The 19,303-nt window shown below is 44.9% G+C and overlaps 2 protein-coding genes across 12 annotated transcripts in view; one reads left to right on the forward strand and one right to left on the reverse strand.

Annotated features, from left to right (window-relative positions):
• MCC (MCC regulator of WNT signaling pathway) overlaps positions 1-15,759 on the forward strand; it is a 206,536-nt gene extending 190,777 nt beyond the window's left edge. For all 6 annotated transcript variants that reach the window (XM_033086586.2, XM_042780199.1, XM_033086588.2 and 3 more), the window contains 2 exons: positions 13,503-13,625; positions 14,667-15,759. In XM_033086586.2, coding sequence (XP_032942477.1) covers positions 13,503-13,625; positions 14,667-14,847 — 304 coding nt within the window. In that variant the 3' untranslated portion in view covers positions 14,848-15,759. The remainder of the gene's footprint in view (positions 1-13,502; positions 13,626-14,666) is intronic.
• DCP2 (decapping mRNA 2) overlaps positions 1-19,303 on the reverse strand; it is a 75,658-nt gene that overhangs the window by 27,572 nt on the left and 28,783 nt on the right. For 2 of the 6 annotated variants that reach the window (XM_033086601.2, XM_033086600.1), the window contains exon 11: positions 13,711-13,816. In XM_033086601.2, the coding sequence (XP_032942492.1) occupies positions 13,734-13,816 (83 nt within the window). In that variant the 3' untranslated portion in view covers positions 13,711-13,733. Of the gene's footprint in view, positions 1-4; positions 2,545-9,131; positions 11,571-13,633; positions 13,817-19,303 lie in introns of those variants that run through there. The other 4 variants (XM_033086599.1, XM_033086596.2, XM_033086597.2 and 1 more) reach the window with 4 other exon arrangements.

A 19,303-nucleotide genomic window follows, 5' to 3' on the forward strand; every position in this document is an offset into this window, starting at 1 on the left:
CAGCTTCCCTCACCAGGGGCAGGACTTGTCCTGTAGGTCCAGGGAAAGGTTTATTTGAGTCTTCACTCTAACCCTGAAGTGGATTGAAGAGTGATCACAGATTTGTCTGTGAGAACAAAAACTATGAAAGTCCTTCTCATTTTCCCCTCTCTCCTGCTGTTGTTCTGTAGCTGCTTTCACATGGTGCTCAACTCCATTCTTAAGATTCTCCAAAATTCAGTGGAATTTTAGAAATAAACCTTCAAAATGGCAGTAGTGACCACATTCAGGCAAGAATATGAAACATAAAACAGTGACATGACACATTTCTTGTGTGCGTAAAGAAAACCTTTAGTGAAGACAATTTGAAGTGTGGTCTTTGGTGAAGAAGGTTGGCCACAGGTTAGTACTTGGGTAGGAGTTATGGGAGTGGGAATGGCAGGCATTTTGATGACTCAGATGCTCAATTTGCCTCCTGAGTACGTAAGTGGAGCCACAGTTCAATTACAAATTACATTCTGTGAGGCATTAGCTTTCCAATGGGAGAGAAAATTGATGTCTTGACAAATGGCTTTTATCAACAGACAGGTTTTAAGCCTAAGCTTTCAGTACAGTTATACATTAGCTAGATATTTGTTTGTGCAGCAGTTTCTCCTACACCAGCTGTGTGGTAAAGTTCATGACAAAGAAATTCATAGTTTCGATAATGGTTTCAGTACTTGTTCCACCTTTTCCAAGAAATGGCTGTCTGGTATCTAATCTGGTTCTTTTATATAGGACCTGTCCAAAATGCTGCCAAGAATTTTGCCTGGGAAGAGTGTGTTTTGCTTTACCGGTGGTGTCCTCTCAGGCAGCTGTAGTGTTTCATTCCCGAGGTGCTTTTTTTCATAGGTGTAATAGGTGGTTGCCTAGGGACATTTCAGCTTGAAAGGCTATAAAAATGTAAGATGATTGCCACTGCAGAATCAATGCATCTCATACCATTTACCTAGTAGTCTGGCAGTTGCTGAGTACTTAGTTTGCACGAGGCAGGAAGCAAAATTCAGTGGGTAAAATAATCCAAACTGTCATTTGTGTGTGGGTGGACAAAACCCATCAACAAAATAATTTACATATACATTGCAAAGAACTGTTGGCCTCCTCTGTATCCCCCACACTGCAGCTCTGGTGTGAGCTGCTCCACCGGTATTTTCTCCCTTCTCTGAGGAGCTGCTGTTCCTTCCTGCTGTTGTTATTTTCTCCTGGATTTCAAGAAGATGCCAATGACCTTAGTTAGCAGAGGTTTGAGTATAGTCATGAAATGTTTTTTGTTGTCAGCATGCAGTTTGCTGACAAAACAGAGAAAACAACTTTGCTTTATCTACTAGGCCTTAAGTTGATTAGCATGGATTTCCAGCCAAGGACCTCGCAAGTACAGTTTGTCAGGCAGAAATGGAGAAAAAAATAATCAGATTAAACTGTTCATAAATTGTGAAGGCTCTCTGTGTAATGGAAATACGGCTGCACTAAATGTGATTGCTGCCGCCAGTGGGGTTCAAGCACAGTTCCTGTAAGCTGTGTGGACTGCATATTTTTCTCCCTAATCAGTGTGCCAGGCAGATCAGGCTGAATGCTTAGCCCTCCTTGCCCTAAGGTCTTGTCTCTGCAAGTCAGTTGAAGATCTGTCTAGCACATGAAGAAGGCTTAGTGCAATCTGTTTAGCCACAGCTATGCTAAAAAATACCAGAAGTCTCTAACTTCTCTTCTGGATAAATGGGCCTTCAAATATCACATGTTTAGACCATCACAAATCCGTGAAAGAATTCTAAAAATTATCAAAGTCCTTTCTCCTCTACAAGTACATTCTCCTTATCTGCCAAAGAAGTAGGAGCAGAATACAAAATTAAAAGGATATGTCCCAGTAGCTGTGTTTGCTGAGGGGTGGTGGGGAGACATGTGAGACAAGTGCATATCACACTCTGTGGTCCAGAGGCAGTATTTAAATGCCGATGTTCAGGCGTGTTTCAGGGCTGGTTACAATTGGTGCATATGACCAGCAATTGGTCCTCCCTTTTGTTTCTCCAGGCAGTAGACACTGGTGCAGGGGACAGCAGATGCAGGGATAGGGGCAGAAATCCATTCTGTTTGTCGGAGTGTGTGATATCAATCAGCAGCCCTGCTTCCTGTCCCCTCTTCATCCTGTCATTAGAGATACTCTGGCTTCTCCCCCCTCTGCTACTTTCTCATTCTGTCCTTCTGCTGCTGTTAAATTGCCAGGTTCTTCTCAGTTAATTGAAACAGAGTGAAACCCAAATAAAACAGCAGGACATAGTTACGGTTTGGGTTTTGGTGTAGTTTGGAGGCATTTATTCGCTCATAGTCTGGAAATGACCATGCAGTACAACAATCTTATCCAAAGAATCGGGCTGGCTTCTCTCTGCAGATGTGAATATTTTTGTAAATCTGGAATCCAGCAGCATGTTGTGAAGATTTTGTTGATAGTGCCCATCAGCAGAAATTCAAGACAGAAGTAGTTCTTCATCTATTGTGTCCTAATATGTTTGTTCTAGAACAGCCCAGGATTTCCTGTAGAAGTGCTCAACATTAAAACTCCTGTTACCAGCTTTTTACAGAATTCACTTGTCTTTTACATGGTCACTATGCTAACTGGGAGAAATATAAATTATGTCTAAGTCCTATGCTGTTAAAGTAACATCTAATTTCTGGTGTTGCAGGCTAAGCTCACTAATTCAGACACATCCTGTTCCAGCCAAATGTAAACACTTTCTGCCAGAGCCTTTAGCAGTTTTGTTTTCCCCTCTCTCTTTTCTTTATGGAATGATGAAGTGCTTTAATGGACACAAAGCCTCTTCTTTCTTGAGTCTGACATATCCATAACCAAGCTTCTTGTGAGGCAGAAATGTGTTCTCAGCAGCCTCATGGTCTGGTGCTGACACCTTGATGATTATGCCAGAGGCCAATTTTATAAGACAGGATCTGATTGAATACATCAAAATCAGACATGTGATGCAGTCTATGAGGGAAGACCTTAAATGAGTTCTCTTCCTCGCTGGTTTGTTCTTCTCTGCTGGGGCAGGGCAGGGAGCACTGTACATGACTTGCATGAGTTTGTAACTCACAGACACATACCAGGTTATGCATTAATGCAGGTAAATGCATTACAAGTGGCAGGAGGGAGGCAGTAAGAACTCCATCCTGCTTTAGAAGGCTGATTATAGTGATGATAGAACTGATCTTTTCTTCTACTAAGTTCTTCCGTTCTGTGAAAAATGGCCAGGCTGGCAAGACTGAAACTTCTTCCTCTCCCTAGGCTTTGCTACAAATGCTTTGATTGTTGAGGTCCTCCTGTGGTCTCTGCTTTTATTTCCAGCTGCTCATAGCTTTTCTATGTAAGGTTGTATTTTATTCATATATTAGGAGAATAATTTGTAAATCATTAAAATGCTTGGGCAGGAAGGATCTAGCACTGCTAGGCAAGGACCAAGGCTAGCAAAACACTTTGTAACTGGACTGACTGTTTAGACCTCAGCTGCATCATCATTTGCCACAAAATTGTGATCCTTGATGACTGTGCAGGTTTACATGAATCATGTCAGTCTAGACATGTATTTCCCTCACAAAATAGTTACTTCCCTTCTTGCAACACTACAAAGAAGTTTTATATTTACCTGATAAGGTAATATAAGGAAGTTTAGAAGCTGATGACTTCTAGACTAAGAGATAATGTAGTGTATGATGCTATTAATGGTGAAGTCACTGTGGAAGGAGGAAATTGAGTAGTAATCAGTAGAACTGGCAAACAGCTCTTCTTCTGTTGACAAAATTCACGATTATATTAATTTCACAATTATAAGCCGCACCATTTTGACTAAAATTTTGGTCCCAACCTGGAAATGCGGCTTACACTCAGGAGTGGCCAATATATGGATGAGGTTCAGAAATTTGCCAACCCGGAAGCGCAAGCCCGCACGGCTCCAAGCCGATCCGAGCCCACACGGCCCCAGTGGGGGAAAAGCGGGACTGAGCTGAGCCCACATGGCCCCGAGTGGAGCCAGTAAACCTCACGATCCTGCAATTCTGTTACTAGTTGGCAACTTTGTGAAAGTTGCACATGGATCCTCGCTGCGAATGAAAGTGTAGCTTATAATCCGGTGCAGCTTATATATGGACAAAGACCTAAACGTTGCCGACATCCAGAGGTGCAGCTTATAATCATGAAATTACTGTACATTTTGCAGCTTTGTACAGCTGTGGTCCCACCTTTCTGGAGTGGAAGCTGCAGGTATTTCTAGTAGGACATAACAAATGCGTCTTATTGCCTATTCTGTCTATTGAGACAGAACAGTATTTGTTGCACTCTTATGTCCTCACCCCTGTCCGAAGACCACAACTATGTTTTGTGCCAAACTTCTTTTCAGGGAGCAGACATTTCAATAGAAAGCTGGGCCAAGGCATGGCAGTGATTATTTCCTGACACAGTGTTAGTGAGAGAGAAATCAAGCCACATTCCTTTATTTTAAATTTCCATAAACTTCACATGATGGCATTTTAACCTTGCCGACCTTAGTTTCATGATAGCAGGAGTCAGTAAATTTCATCATTGAAATTCAGGCCTATGCTGAGCATCAGTAAGGCTGTCTCAGAAATGGAAATAGAAATGCCTAAAATGCATCATACTGTAACCATTCAGATTTTAAATTTCTCTTTAGACTTTTACTGATTTGTAAAAGCCCTTTTTTCTTTGACCAAGGTACAGAGTGAACATGCAGTGGGTAAAAGTAGAGGGAGAGTGGCAGGGGTTTGTGTTCTGGACCTACTGATGCATCTTCAGCTGCTTTCTGTCAGTGTTTGCTTATTTCTCTTCTCCAATTATCACATCAATTAAATGAGGAGATAAGCAATTCTGAGGCATTTGAAAGCCAGACACCAGTACGGCTTGCAGTCATCGCAAATTTCAGAGGTACCTATTTGTTACTGTGCAGTATCCTGCTGTGGTTTCCCCTCGGCTGCTGAGAGGGGGTTCAGAAGGCATGGTCTTGTCCCTGGAAATCCCTCGGAGACTCCCACTGAGAGAAACCTTCTCACAAGAAGTGACTCATGATGATATCAGGGACAGATTCCTTAGAAGCACCTCGAGTACAGTAAATTCACGAATACAAGCCACACGGAGTATAAGCCGCATATCCGGTGTGTTGGCAACATTGATGTCTTTGTCAATAGATAAGCCGCACCCGGAATATTAGCCGCACTTTAGTTCGCCGCGAGCTTTCACAAAGTCGTCGTTTAGTAACACAATCGCGGGATCGCCGGGGCTTACTGGCTTACTGCCGACCTCGGAAACATTGTTTCCAAGTGAAAAAAGACACACCCTTTATTTACAAGCCAAAAAAGACAGGAACAATAGTGTGGTCATTTTGCGAGCATTCCCAATGGATTCGCGTTGCCTTTAAACAGCCGCTCAGCCGCGCGGGCAGGCAGCTGAGCTCCGAGCGGAGCCACATCTCCGTGCTGGCACAGGAGCGGCCGCTGTAGCCCTCACAGCCCCGCGGGGCGAGCGGCCGCTCTAGCCCTCTCCCTACGGGCTGAGCGGCTCCCCCAGCCCTCTCCCTGCGAGCCCAGCCAGCCCCGCAGCTACACAAGACTGAAAACACTTTAAAAAGTACAGAGAAATATCACACACTTTTATCGAACTGCCGAGGTAACTCGCCGAGGTAACTCACCCCGATAACAACCCCCGCCCCTCAGTAACGCCGCCATCCACAGGCAGGCAATAAGCTGTTCTCTGATTGGTTCATCGTTGGAACAATGGGAAACCATGGATTTCAAACTGTTTCGGCTCGGGACTGGACTGGTATGATACTAGGTAAGGGCAGATATCACATTTTTGTTCATAAATTAGCCGCACCCAAATATTAGCCGCACTTCCGGATTTCCACCAAAATTTTTGTCTAATTGCTGCGGCTTGTATTCGTGAAATTACTGTAACTATTTTTACCATATGCCTGACAGACAACCATAATTTGTCCTTTTCTCCATTTCTGACATGGAGTAAGTACAGTAATTTCACAACTATAAGGCGCACCCTTTTGACTAAAATTTTGGTCCGAACCCAGAAGTGCACCTTATAGTCCAGTGCACCTTATATAATGGACAAAGTTGCGAATTTTGCCAACCCGGAAATGCAAGCCGTGAGCCAAGCTGTGAGGGGGGTGGCGCCACAGGAGCGCCTAGCCGCGAGCGGGGGAGGGACTGGATGGCCGCGGCGAGCCGGAGCTGTGCGGGGTGGGCAGGACTGGGCTGCCCCCAGCCAGCAGGAGGCGCACAGGAAGGGAGGGAGCGGGCAGCCCCGCACCGCCCCGAGCCATGGGCAGTCCCACGCCTCCCCAAACCACGGACGGCCCCGAGCCTCCACATGCCATGGCAGCCCTGAGCCGCCCTGAACCGCAGCAACCCCGAGGTCTGAGCCGTGGCCGCCCCGAGCCCCGCCTCACCAGTCAGGGGCAGGTGGCAGTGCCGGGGCCCCCACATGGGGAGGACACTTGGGGCTGCGTTTAAAGGCTACACCGATCTGTGCAAAATGTTTGCAAATTGAACACCTGCCAGTAAACTCCACGATCGCAGGATTCCATTACTAATTCATTACTTTGTTGCACGCGGCACAGATCTTTGCTGCAAAAGAAAAGTGCGCCTTATAGTCCGGTGCGCCTTATATAATTAATGTACAAAGTTGCGAAATTTGCCAACTCCCGGAGGTGCGCCTTATAATCCAGTGTGCCTTATAGTCATGAAATTACTGTAGTTCTTACCACCATGTGGTTATCTGAACTGCTGAGCTGCTGTGCACTTGGATATAACTGTCACAGGGAGCTCCAAATAGCTCCAGGTCTGGAGAGCTTCCAGGCTGGGCTGGCAAAGCTGGGTGGGAGGTTTGAGCAGTAATGTGGCAGGCATGCTGCTGCCTCCCTCCAGAGCTATTCTCTCTTTTGCTGCCAGTATGTTGCTTCCAGGACCACACCTGGTCTGTCTCCCCACTGCAAGTGGTTTAACACATGCCTATGGTACTGTCAGATTTTTGAGATCTGTTCTGGGCATCTTGGCAATCAGCAAAAAAAGCAGTGCAGTATTTTACACCAGCAAAGTGGTATTTAAAGCACCTCTGCAGTCGGGACAGGCCTCCTGTGCAAAGGTAGCAGGCAAGCACGAGTGGTGCTTCAGCCGGTCAGCCAGGAAGACATAGCATTTGAAGAGGGTGGCTCTCTTGGCATTTGGGTAATGTTGCTTTGTTGCCTCTTTAAAACATTTATTATATTCTCATTGTTTTCCTTAGCACGCCAAGCCAGATCAGTGAGGCAAGAGATGCATTCAAATTAGCTTGGGGATTCTGCATGCCCCCTTCACATAACATGTTAGTTTAGACTGCTGATGGAAAGAGAATTTATCTGCATTCCTTTTGAATGTCCAGCTGTTATCTCCTGAGAGGAGAGGACTCAAATGCCTAGGAAAAACAGTCATGTGTCACCCTGTTCAGCTGGAAAAGTCAGAGAGGGGAGTGAGGGATGGTGCCGGGCTCACTACAACAGGATATCAGGGAATGAGTAGGAATGGAGTGTGAGATGGGAGGTGTGTGCCTTCCCTTCAAAACAAGGGCCCCGAAGATAGCCGTGGATCCCTGCAGGAGGTGCCTTTCCTCCCTCCCTCCCCTTTCCTGCCGCCCACCACCTCCTGTGACCTGGGGCTGCCCTGCCAGCATGGATAGTTCTGGCAGGAATCCTCTGTCCCCCTGGGCTGGCTGGGCTTTGTGCCTGCAGAGCTCAGGGGCAGGTGCAGGCCTAAACCTGGTCATCCCACTCCTCAGGGAGCCAGGATTTGAAGGGATCTGCCCACAGCAGATCTCTTCTGATGGGTAAGAAGATATGCCCTAGGAATGGCAAGAGTCCTCAGCCTGGCTGTGGGAAAGTTTCTCACCAGTTCATTTCGAGAGAGCTCATTGTTCCTCTTTTGCTTCAGATTTGGCAAGAGCTGTGGTGTTTTGACCCCAGGAGAGAGGGGTGGTAGCTGGTGCTTTCACAAGAAGGGGAATTAGCTGGGTGCAGTCCAAGCCAGGGGCAGAAAAATCAACTTTCTGCATGCCCGAGAAGAGCAGCTTCCTGTTTGCAGCACTGGGGAATGTTCAATGAAATCAGCAAGAGCAGGAAAGTCTGGGAACACTTCTAGCACGTGCAACTTGAACATTTCTGGAAAAGCACAGACAGGAGGGAAAATACAAGGTGCTTGTGACCTTGCTTACATGACTGTGTGCCAAACATGGTGTCAGTATGTAGAGGCCAAATTGACAGAAACAGTTTCCTTTATGGCCCTGGCAGAATACCCCACTCTCCAAAGTGGTAGCGTTGAAACCAGAGAACACAGTTAGCCTCTTCCTATTCAGTCATCTTGAAACAAAAAGCCCTTGAAAACCACTATGCAACTGCCCACTGAGTGTTTTGATTGTGAAAATACCAAAAAATGCCTTTATTACCAGCATATTAGGCATTTCACTGAAAATAGTGTTTTTAGTGGATATTGGAGGCTGTAGGCCTTTGAATACACTCATTCCGAGCTTTTCCCTGGAAAGGGAGTAGTCAGGGATTTCCCCAGCTGGCTTCTCAGCAGCAGAGAGCCCTGCTGCTGGAATTGAGCCATGCCCTCAGATCTAGGCTTATTGCCTCTTTTGGGAATACTTGCTCATTTTCTCTGTGTACATGAAGTGTTGTGGCTGTGTTTTCTGCAGCTCCAGCTTGCAGTAGCCACTTGGAAGAGGAGCTGCATAAGAAGGTCTGCTGACTTCTGCAGTCCTATGGAGTGTGAGTCAGGGACTCAGAGAATTTGTGTTCTCTGAAAAACTCGCTTCTCCTTCCTTCTTCCCATCAAAATACATAGATAAGTGCTTTCTTAGGATACACCCAAGGTCCAAAGAGTCCAAATTACACCCCAGGAGTACAATAGTGGTGTGAGTTTGGTGTGTCTGCTTCCATGGGAGTTTGGACCTTGGACTCTGGAAGACTGGCAGCAGCAGGCTGTGCCTACCTCAGTAGGATGTTCCCTATGTCTGTCACATCAAGTGCAGTCCATCCCTGGTGGTGGCTAGAGAGGTTGATCTGTAACCAAGAATATACAGAGCTAAAAGAATAAAGTAGGTATTTATTGGAAGGCCTTTAAAGGGTGCACCTTGGGCAGTACAAGAGCCTGGCCAGGGCTACACCCAGGATGGATTCTAGATGGAATCCATGAAATCTAGTTTTTATACTTTTATAAGTTTTGGTTCATCTACGTTATTGGGGTTAATTGTCAAATTACAGCTTCAGGTCATGAAGTCTCACCCTCCCAGAGTGCTCTCCTCAGTTCCCCGTTGATTATGCTTTTTGAGCCTGAAGCTTGTAACAGTTGTCCTTGGTCTCACAAGCTGGAAAAGGATTGTTTTGTCTACCTGCCCCATGAAGAGAACTAACTAACACTTAATATGAAGCTCAGGGCTTCATACTTAGGCAGCACAGAATCTGAAAAATATGAAGCTAAAAGTTAAGGTATCACAGGTTTGCAACTTTGATGTCTGCTTTGTAAAGACATGGTTCATATGCAATATTGAAAATACTCTGCCATATTAAGCCCTATAGTGGCTGATTTTTCTTACCCTGCAATCAGGAAAGTGTTGTGGTGCTGGAAATCCCCCTAGGACAATATCTCAGGATTTAGTATAGCTCCTGTTCACTAACTACACAATCACTTTTGAAGAGAAACAGGTGTGGACAATTCTATGTGACCAAACTGAGGTAATCAGCGATCAGAACTGAGGGAAGCAGGGGAAGTTACCATTGTGAGACACAGGGTTCTTACCAGCCCATGAGGTACAGCTCTGAGGTGTCTGATCTGCTACTCAAAGAGAGGATGCAGCACCCTGGGGAAAACTTTACATGTTTTAGTGTGTAATAGTCATTAACTCAGTGCATCTTCATTTCCCAGAGTAAACCAAGGTGTTTACTCTGCTTTCACTATTGCTACTGTGTGTTGGCTTCATTGTTCTATGAAATGTCTCTTGAAGTAAAGATACTTAGGCAGTTTTAAAATTAGGAACTGGTGTAAAAGTAGATCACTATGTGTTGTTTTATTCAGATTTCTGGGACATTCCAGCAATGCAATCAAACATGCAATCAAACCACCAATTGGTTTCCATGAGATTAAGGCTGAGTAGATATTATCTAGTGCTGCTACACTAACTTCAAGACATCTTGAAAAGCCAAAAGAAATACATGTATTTTACTGGTGCCAGTGTAAATTTGAGTCATCTATAGATTTGAAGTATTACCCATGGTTTCTATTTGGCTAGAGGGTTCAGAACTGGCATCTGAAAGGTTAAGTAGCTTCATGGTGCTTACCACTCTGCTGGCTCTGTGTCTTTGACAAGCACAAAACAAAGATGTAGACCAAATGTAAAGAAATACAGCTTGATGTTTAGCTGAGTTCAGGCTGAGCAGGGCTGGTTGAAAGGTGTGAGTGAAAAACAGATAAAAGGTGATATCATTTTATCAGGTAACAGTCACCATAGCAATCAAACTTTATCATGCATGGAAAGTTCCTCAAAGTCTTTCCACTGTGTTTCTTTTCCATGCAGCTTTTGTTACAACAGGTATGTGTGAAGGACTTTAGCTGCAGTGAACTGTGGCTCTACAGGGCTCTTTCCCATTGGACTGTGTGCAGTGTTTCCATATCAATACCTTTTCTTGCATGATGTTAAATCAACCTCACACGGTTTTGAGATTTATTCCACTGAACTTGCTGTTCATACTAGGTCATCATCCTGGAAATGGTGCTACTGGGCCTTCCCTAGAGCCTCTGGATGTAGCAACCTTTGGAGCAGAGAAACACCAAAGTTACCCTACTCTGTTCTGTCACATCAGTAGTGCCATGCCACAAATGCATTAGGTCTGGCCTCTGCCACATCTGATCTTTTCTTGTTTGTGTTCTGGCTCTTTTTCTTCCTGTGGTCTTTCCAGAAAACAGATTTTGGGTGTAAACTGTGCTGAGCCTTTCTGACTACTGAGATTGAATATAAAAATTAAGATTTACGTTTGGGATGGATGGCAGTTAACTTGCAAGGATTGCATTACTTGAAAGCATGTTCCTTCAATGAAGGGACATACAAAGAATATTGCTGACTCTTCATCAACAAGGGCCCTCTTATGTCCTTTTTAATTTGGCTGGTAGCCCAGCGCCTGAGTCTGTTGGGATACACTGCAAAGTTGGAATATTTCTCCGGCTGACTTTGTGAAAGCCCTTCTGTTGCTGCTGGAACTGGGCACTGTCCCTCTCTCTGGTGATAAAAGACTGCCATATCCAGGCCTTCCTGGGAACTGCAGGCTGCTGAGCTGGGGTTCCAGGAAGATCTATGTGGTCTCTGCAGAGCTGGGGGAGCTTTCACAAACTTCAGGGTATTCATTCCTGTTGGGCTTATATAGAAGCTGGCAGTTGTCTCGTTATTGAGGTGAAAACAAGTGTACTTATGTAGCAGCATTGCAACAAAACAGGAGGGAGAGGTGGATCATTGCAGAGTGGTTCTAGGCAGCAAAACACAGACTCCGTGTAAACACACATCAAGTTCCCATGTGTTAGATTTGATGCTGCAAAATCTGTGTCCCAGTAGAGCCCAGCTCCATGTTAAAATTAGCTCCATTATTAAAATACCTTTTCTTTTTTCTTTTTTTTTTTCTCCCCTTCCAAATCTTATTTTTTTTCTCTGGGCTATCTGTGCAGAGTTTGGGTCACTGAGAAAAAAGCTCCTGGAAGAGTCCTGTGTGTGTGCGTCTGTGTCTGTATCTGTGTGTCTATGTGTCTGTGTGTAGTGGGCTGAGCAGGCATCAGCCATCAGCTCTGCAGCAGGGAGCTGCCCAGGAAGAAGTACCTGCCTCATGCCACATGCTTACCTGGGAAATGCTTTTTAAACTCAGCTTAATCCCCAGGCTGTAAAGCTTGCTTCTGTCCAGAACTTCTGTCTTGTTCACTTTTTCTTTCCCTCACAGAGATATTTGTAATGTGAAAATAGTATAAATTACCTTATTTCCATTTTGTCACATTTCATGTAATTTAGCTTTTGGTTTGGAGTTGGTAAGTACAGATAGCTACAGTAATTTCACGAATACAAGCCGCACCGTTTTGACCAAAATTTTGCTCCCATACCGGGAATGCGGCTAATATTCAGGTGCGACCAATATGTGAATAATTTTCTGACATTTTCAACCCTGGAGTGCAAACCAAGTCAGTGCAAACTGCAAAGTCAAGCTCCTGCCAGTAAAACCCTGCATTTACGCAATTGTTACAAATTGGTTACTCTGTTGCACGGCGGGTGGAGCTGCTCTATGCAGGCAGTACAGGGGGTGGGGAAGGCAGGCAGCTCTCTCCTGCTGGCCCCACGGCTCGGGGAAAGCAGGGGCAGCTCTCTCCTGCTGGCCCCGCGGCTCGGGGGAAGGCGGGCAGCTCTCTCCTGCTTGTCCCCGCGGCTCGGAGGAGGCAGGGGCTCTCTCTTGCTTGTCCCCGCGGCTCGGAGGAGGCAGGGGCTCTCTCCTGCTTGTCCCCGCGGCTCGGAGGAGGCAGGGGCTCTCTCCTGCTTGTCCCCGCGGCTCGGAGGAGGCAGGGGCTCTCTCCTGCCTGTCCCTGCGGCTCGGGGGAAGCAGGGACAGCTCTCTCCTGCTGGCCCCGCGGCTCGGGGGAAGCAGGGGCTCTCTCCGCTTGGCCCCACGGCTCGGGGGGCTACCATCCCCGCGTGCCGCCGCCGCAGGAGCAGGCAGGCTACATCCCCGGCTCCCATGGCCGCCGCAGGTGCTGGCGGGCTCTGTGCCCCCCCTGCCGCCGCGGGGCAGCACCGGGCCGGGGTGACCGAGCCCAGCGGTGGCGGCGGCCGGCCCCGAGCGGCCCCGCCGAGCGGCAGCGCCAAGCTGGGCCACCCAGCCCTGTCGGCAGCCCTGAGCCCTCATGGCCCGAGCCAAGCCAGTAAACCCCGCCCTGCCGCGATTCTGTTACTATTTGGCAACTTCGTTGCACGCGGGTCCTCGCTGCGAACGACAGAGCGGCTTATACTCAGGTGCGGCTTATTTATGGACAAAGAACGAAATGTTTGCCAACACCCAGCGATGCGGCTTATACTCAGTGCGGCTTGTATTCGTGAATTTACTGTATATTAGCATTTTATATATCTTTGTGCGTATTTCTTAGTGTGATTCAATGCATACAACACCATGATCTACCATGTTTACTCTTTTGTCTACTCTGTCTTTGGTCCTGAATTCTAAAATGCTGAATGTTGTAAATACCAATATTTGGTAGAGTTAAATGTAACAACTGCTTAATGATAATACCCCTGTATTACCCTAGTAGTAGTAAGGAAAATACTTGCAGCACGTCAACCCAGCACAGGACAATTGTTGATACACTTCCAAGCTGAATTGCTATTTTTGTTTGAAAATAGTTTTCTACCTCTTTTTCTCCTGATCCAGGGAGAAGAAACTGAAAGCAAGAGTGCAGGAGTTAGTGAGTGCTTTGGAGAGACTCACGAAGAGCAGTGAAATCAGACATCAGCAGTCTGCAGAATTTGTTAATGATCTTAAAAGGGCAAACAGGTAAAGGATCTACCAGCAGATGGATGGATGCACTATTAGTTTATTTCCACTGTGTTCTTGCAAAGCATTGTAACATTCCACTTACCTTAATGAGACATTTCAGGATCCTCACATTCCATGCACATGTTGACACTCCAGGGTTATAGGTAGAGAAGGTGGAGGTATAAACCTCCCATGTAGGCCACTGACAACTACATAGTTAAGAACAGAAAGCAGGAAAATAGGTTAATCTCAACTGAGTTACTATTAGTGATTGCACAATTTAAAAAGCAAACAAAAAATATTTATGAATCTGTTACTTTGATTTGAATTGCTCCCTTTTCTTTGGCTCCAATCTCTTAATTAATGAACTGTCTTGGATAATCACACCTAAGTTATGTTGCTCACTCAGGGCATTTTTCTTTTCTTTGGATGGCTTGAGAATATGGTGGACTGCAGCTGCCCTTCCTGCAAGCAGCCTCTCACTCACAATGGAGTTTTCCCTAAATTGTATTTAAAAGCCTTTGTGGTGAGAAGCAGCACTCATCTCAAGCTTTCCAACCCAACTAAGATGGAGGCACAGAAGCTACTCAGCTGCTAGCAAATTAGCACAAGATGCCATCCTCTTAGTGTAAATCTTACTTTTAAAATGAAAAATGCAGAATCAGTCCTTGACTTTTTAAGCAGATTCTGGCCATACAATGTTCTTATAAAGCACATTTGATGTTGTGGTATCTTGATTCACAAACAGTAGTATGAGAGCTCATCAACAACAACCTCCATCTGCATCTTTGAACCATGTTTAGTTTTCTTCACTGGTTTACTGGTTAAGGTGTGCGCTTCCCCCAGGAAAGACACGGACATTAGCATTGATCTAGATTTGATCAAAAAGGTGTGGATCTAATCCATTTTGAAGCACTGGTAAATTTTGGGAAGGCATCCCAAAAACCAATATCCAGCCTTTGAAGTTCCCTGAAGGTGGGGCTTTGGGGTAGATTTTTAGTAGCACTTGCTCTGAACAAGCCTGTTTGAATTACCTTGTATGCCTTGTGTTTTTAACAGCAACTTAGTAGCAGCTTATGAAAAAGCAAAGAAAAAGCATCAAAATAAGCTGAAGAAACTGGAATCACAAATGATGGCCATGGTGGAGAGGCATGAAACTCAAGTAAGAATGCTCAAACAAAGAATAGCTTTATTGGAAGAAGAGAACTCCAGACCACACACCAATGAAACTTCACTTTAAATGCATCTCTTTAAAGGATGCTTAGTGCCATTACAACTTCTTTCTTTTGGAGGCTAACTTTTAGGTAGCTTCATATGTTAGAATCTCTGATTGTCAATGCTGACAAAACTTAAGAGCACCTTCTCTGGGATTCCAGAGAGGTGTAATGGGGATAATAAAAGACCTTAAAGACTTTTACGTAATGTAAAATGGCAGTGCCTGAATTATCATGCTATAATTGTGTACATTGTCTGTGTTGTTATGTCTGTAGCCATACAGCTTGTTTTCCGTTTTATTGATGGCCCATCGGTGACAGTGTCACACAGCAGAATAATTCACGTTAAGAGGTTTTCATTTGGTAGTTTGGAGATCATGTGAGAGTTTTACCAATCCCTGAGCTCTCTCTGCACCGAAGTCCACATTGTACCCTCAAGACTCGCTGTTGTGGTTACACCACCAAACGGCAGCTGCAGAATAGGCATGGCAGCCTGGCTGGCTTTTTCTTTTCACCCTGCTTGCAGTTCTGCTGCTCATAGTGCAGGTCAGGTAGGAAAAAATTCATTTGGGAAAAAACAAGAAAGCATAGTTGCATCTCTGAGAATTATGATAAAGGTGTAATTTTTACAGTGCCTAAGAGGGCCAAAGGCTGTGGGTTTCACCATGCCACACAGACAGTCTGTGCTAAGGGTGGGTAAGAAATTGCAGAAAACCTCCTGATATTTATATTGCATAATGTTTGCAACTACTTTGTAAAAAAAGATGGTTTTTTCTTGCTATATACTCTATATCCAAGGTTTTCTTTAAGAAGCTGGGCCATTTTTGTCACTTGTGTTGTGCTTATTACAGCTTATCAAGACGTGTATTTTCTTTCATACTTTTCTTTTGACCAAAAAAAGGTACTGTAATTTCACGACCATAAGGCGCACCAGATTATACGGTGCACCTCCAAGAGTCAGCAAATTTCGCAACTTTGTACATACGGACGATAAGGCGCACTTTTTTTTTTGCAGCAAGGAGATGCGCCGCGCACAACAAAGTAACAAATTAGTAACGGAATCACACGATCGCAGGGTTTACTGGCAGGTGCTCAATTTGCAAACATTTTTCACAGATTGGCGTAGCCTTTAAACACAGCCCCAGGCACCCTCCCCGTGCCATGGGCCTCAGCACTCCTGCCTGCCCCCGGTGCCGGCTGGCGAGACGCAGCTCAGGGCGACCACGGCTCGCGGTGGTCCGGGGCAGCTCAGGGTTGCTCACAGTCCGAGGCGGCCTGGGTCTGCCATGGCGCAGCCACAACTCGCACTTCCGGGTTGGCTCGGGGTGGCCACAGCTCGCAGCTTCTGTGGCCGCCCACTCCCTCCCTCCCCGCGCAGATCCTGCCAGGTTGGGGCTGCCGGCTCCCTGTCCCCACATGCAGCTCCTGCCAGGTCGGGGCTGCCGGCTCCCTGTCCCCCCATGTAGCTCTTGCCAGGTCGGGGCTGCCGGCTCCCTGCCCCCTCCTCGTGGCTTGGCACTCCCGCAGCACCGCCCCCCCTCGCAGCTCCCACTTCCAGGTTGGAAAATTTCACAACTTTGTCCATTATATAAGGCACACCGGACTATAGGGTGCACTTCCAGGTTCGGGCCAAAATTTTAGTCAAAAGGGTGTGCCTTATAGTCGTGAAATTACTGTACTTAAGTAATGTACCTGTTTAATATTGAATACATAGGCACAAAACTATAAATGTGTAGGTGTATGGATATCCAGCCACAAACAGAATGTGAACGGTGAAGTCTTACAGCTTCTTAGGTTAGTTTTTGTTACTGCTAACATTCTCTTTTTTAAATCATGTATTATTTTATTATCAAAATGACTGAAGTGCAAATTTTGGCTTGTTAGGTTAATGAACATTAAGCAAATCATGGGGATCAGGTTGATTTCTGTAGGGGTCAAAATACAGGAGTCTGCCGTAGCACCTGTTATATTCAGAATCTGCTTTCTTTTGAGTATGTAAAACAGCTTCATGTGTGTTTAAAAAACCCAAGCTATAGTCCCTTCACTGTGTTAGCCTACTGCTGTGTTATGCCTCTGCTTTGCATTTTCCAGGCTGATTTCCAGTGAATCTGATTTCAGGAGATGTTTAACTGTTTTTACTTTACATGTTGAGTTGCACCTCAAGTTTTCTACTAGTGTATTTAGAATTATGATAACTTCTCTCATTTATTCCTCCCATTACTAGCACTAAAGAAATACTTTTAGAGAGCTTTTTTGCCTACTGTTGGATTAGGTCAGTTCAACAACATTGTTGTGGGAATTTGTGTCCAGATTATGGCATTATTGTTAAGTCTTGGTTATGTCTGGAACTGTAGCAGTTGGTTTTCCATCTCTTACTACTGTAGTTGGTGTTGTCTTCTGTCCTTAGAGTAGTCATTCCTACTTCTCTGGAGCCTAGCACATCCACAAAGCCAGCATCACATGTGATATATTGCAACAGCAAATTAAAACAATGCTGATTTCAAAATTTTTAGGTAGTGATGTTCTGGTTTTGATCAGTCCTCTTTCTCAAATTAATTGCACTTCTTAATTTATACTGTGACTAGAAATTTTTGCAAATGAATCTCTTGAGGGAGGAGGCACATTTATTTCTTCTGTCTTTATGGTTCTGCTTAGCAGCTCTCTGTGGTGTTTCACCTTTTTTGGCCCAATTTTCTCACTCCAGGAAGGTGGGGGTTTGCCATCAGCTTCAGTGGTAGCTGAGCACACTTGTCCTGAAGAAACACAAAGGAAAATATCCGCCATGTGCTGTGGCAAATCCGCAGTTACACTTTCATTTTCCAGCATCTGAAACACCCGTGTGACTTGAGGTCCCCTGAGAATGCCCGTGTGAAATACCTTTCACTGGAGAGGACAGAAACCATACTGCACTGGGCTGCATCTTAGGTTCATTTTTCCCCCCTAGTTAGAATAATGGAATTACAGAATGGTTTGCGTTGGAAAGGACCCTAAAAATCATCTTGTTACAATCCCTTTCTGTGGGCAGGGACATCTTCCACTGGACCAGGTTGCTCCAACACACCATCCAACCTGGCCTTGAACCTTCTAGGGATGGGGAAGCCACAACTTCTCTGGGCAACCTGGGTCAGTGCCTCAGCATCCTAACACAGGAAAGTTTCTTCCATAAAAAAATTCAGATAGTCTTAGACAGAGGCATAAAAAGCTGCAGCCTCAGTGCTTTTTCCAGGCCTGACAATTTGCTGATTATTTCACTACATTTAGCATGAATCTTCTGTGCCAAATGTGCTTGAGAAGTGCTTTAGAATAAATTATAAACCATCAGTAACTGTAAACCGTTCCCATTTTTTCCCCATAAGGGTTGTAGATCAGAAGCAGCACTGGTACCATCCAGTCTCAGCAGTAACCATAGTTTGCCAGACCACCAGCTGATTTATTTGCCTCAGCAAGCAGCTACGGCATCATTTGTTGGTGTACTGGAAAGGATCAACAGGGAAGTGGTCACAGGTTCAGTGTTACTGTGAAAATAGTTCAACAGTGATAATCAGCTGCAGCTCCACTGTACTCCATTAAAATAGCACCAACCCTCAGAAAAAATGCCAAAAAACCTAGCCTTTTATGCAACTCTGAAGTACCAGCACACCAGAAATACCCGAGTGTGCAGTGCATTGTGAGTTACAGCAACTTAACTCTCTTAATTTTTGTTGCAGAAATAATAAATTTGTAAAGCAAGAAAAAGAGGTGATTCTTGCCAACCTAAGTCCATTCATTAATTAATATTTTGATTTTTTTATTTTCTTAAGTCACCAGGAGGCATGAAAGTTTGTATTTCACAGAGGTTCAGAAAAATGTTACTTTTTTCCAATTCTATGATGTATAAATCTTCACCAGCTTGAATGTAAGGTTAGCTATTGCAAAGCACATGTGACTAAATTTGCATTCATGTCATGTTCTACTGGTTTTATTAGAATTTTCTCCTCCTTTAATACTGCACCATACATTGTAACTTTAGAAACTTTTCACTTTACTGAATTAGCCTTAAATGTGTTGCTACCTTTTAGTTTCCTAGCAGCTGTAAAATAGCTATTTTTGTTCATTTGATATAGAATTGTAAAAACTGCATTTATTTATACAGAGGCATTTATAATACTTATTTTACAAATGTTCTTATATTCTGAATAAATTTCTAATGCTGTTTCTTTGCCTTGGGAGTTGTTTCACCATGGCTTGTACCTTACTGTTCAATGGTACTACCTAGGGATACCTTGGCACAAAGGTACCTCATCTCCAGGCTAAGTTACTGAGAGAGATGGTTTGACATTGTCAGTAAAGTTCACTTAATAAAGCATGAAAAGTTGTTAAGAACTCAGATCTGGCCACAGGTTTTCGCTGGGCTCAAGAACATCACTGCTTCTTCCCACAAACCCTCTACATCTTCAGTGAACACCTTATAGAAATGGAACTGAAACTATTACCACATGTCCA

The sequence above is a fragment of the Catharus ustulatus genome, assembly GCF_009819885.2.
Source record: "Catharus ustulatus isolate bCatUst1 chromosome Z unlocalized genomic scaffold, bCatUst1.pri.v2 scaffold_29_arrow_ctg1, whole genome shotgun sequence".
In the NCBI taxonomy this organism is placed as follows: Eukaryota; Metazoa; Chordata; class Aves; order Passeriformes; family Turdidae; genus Catharus; species Catharus ustulatus.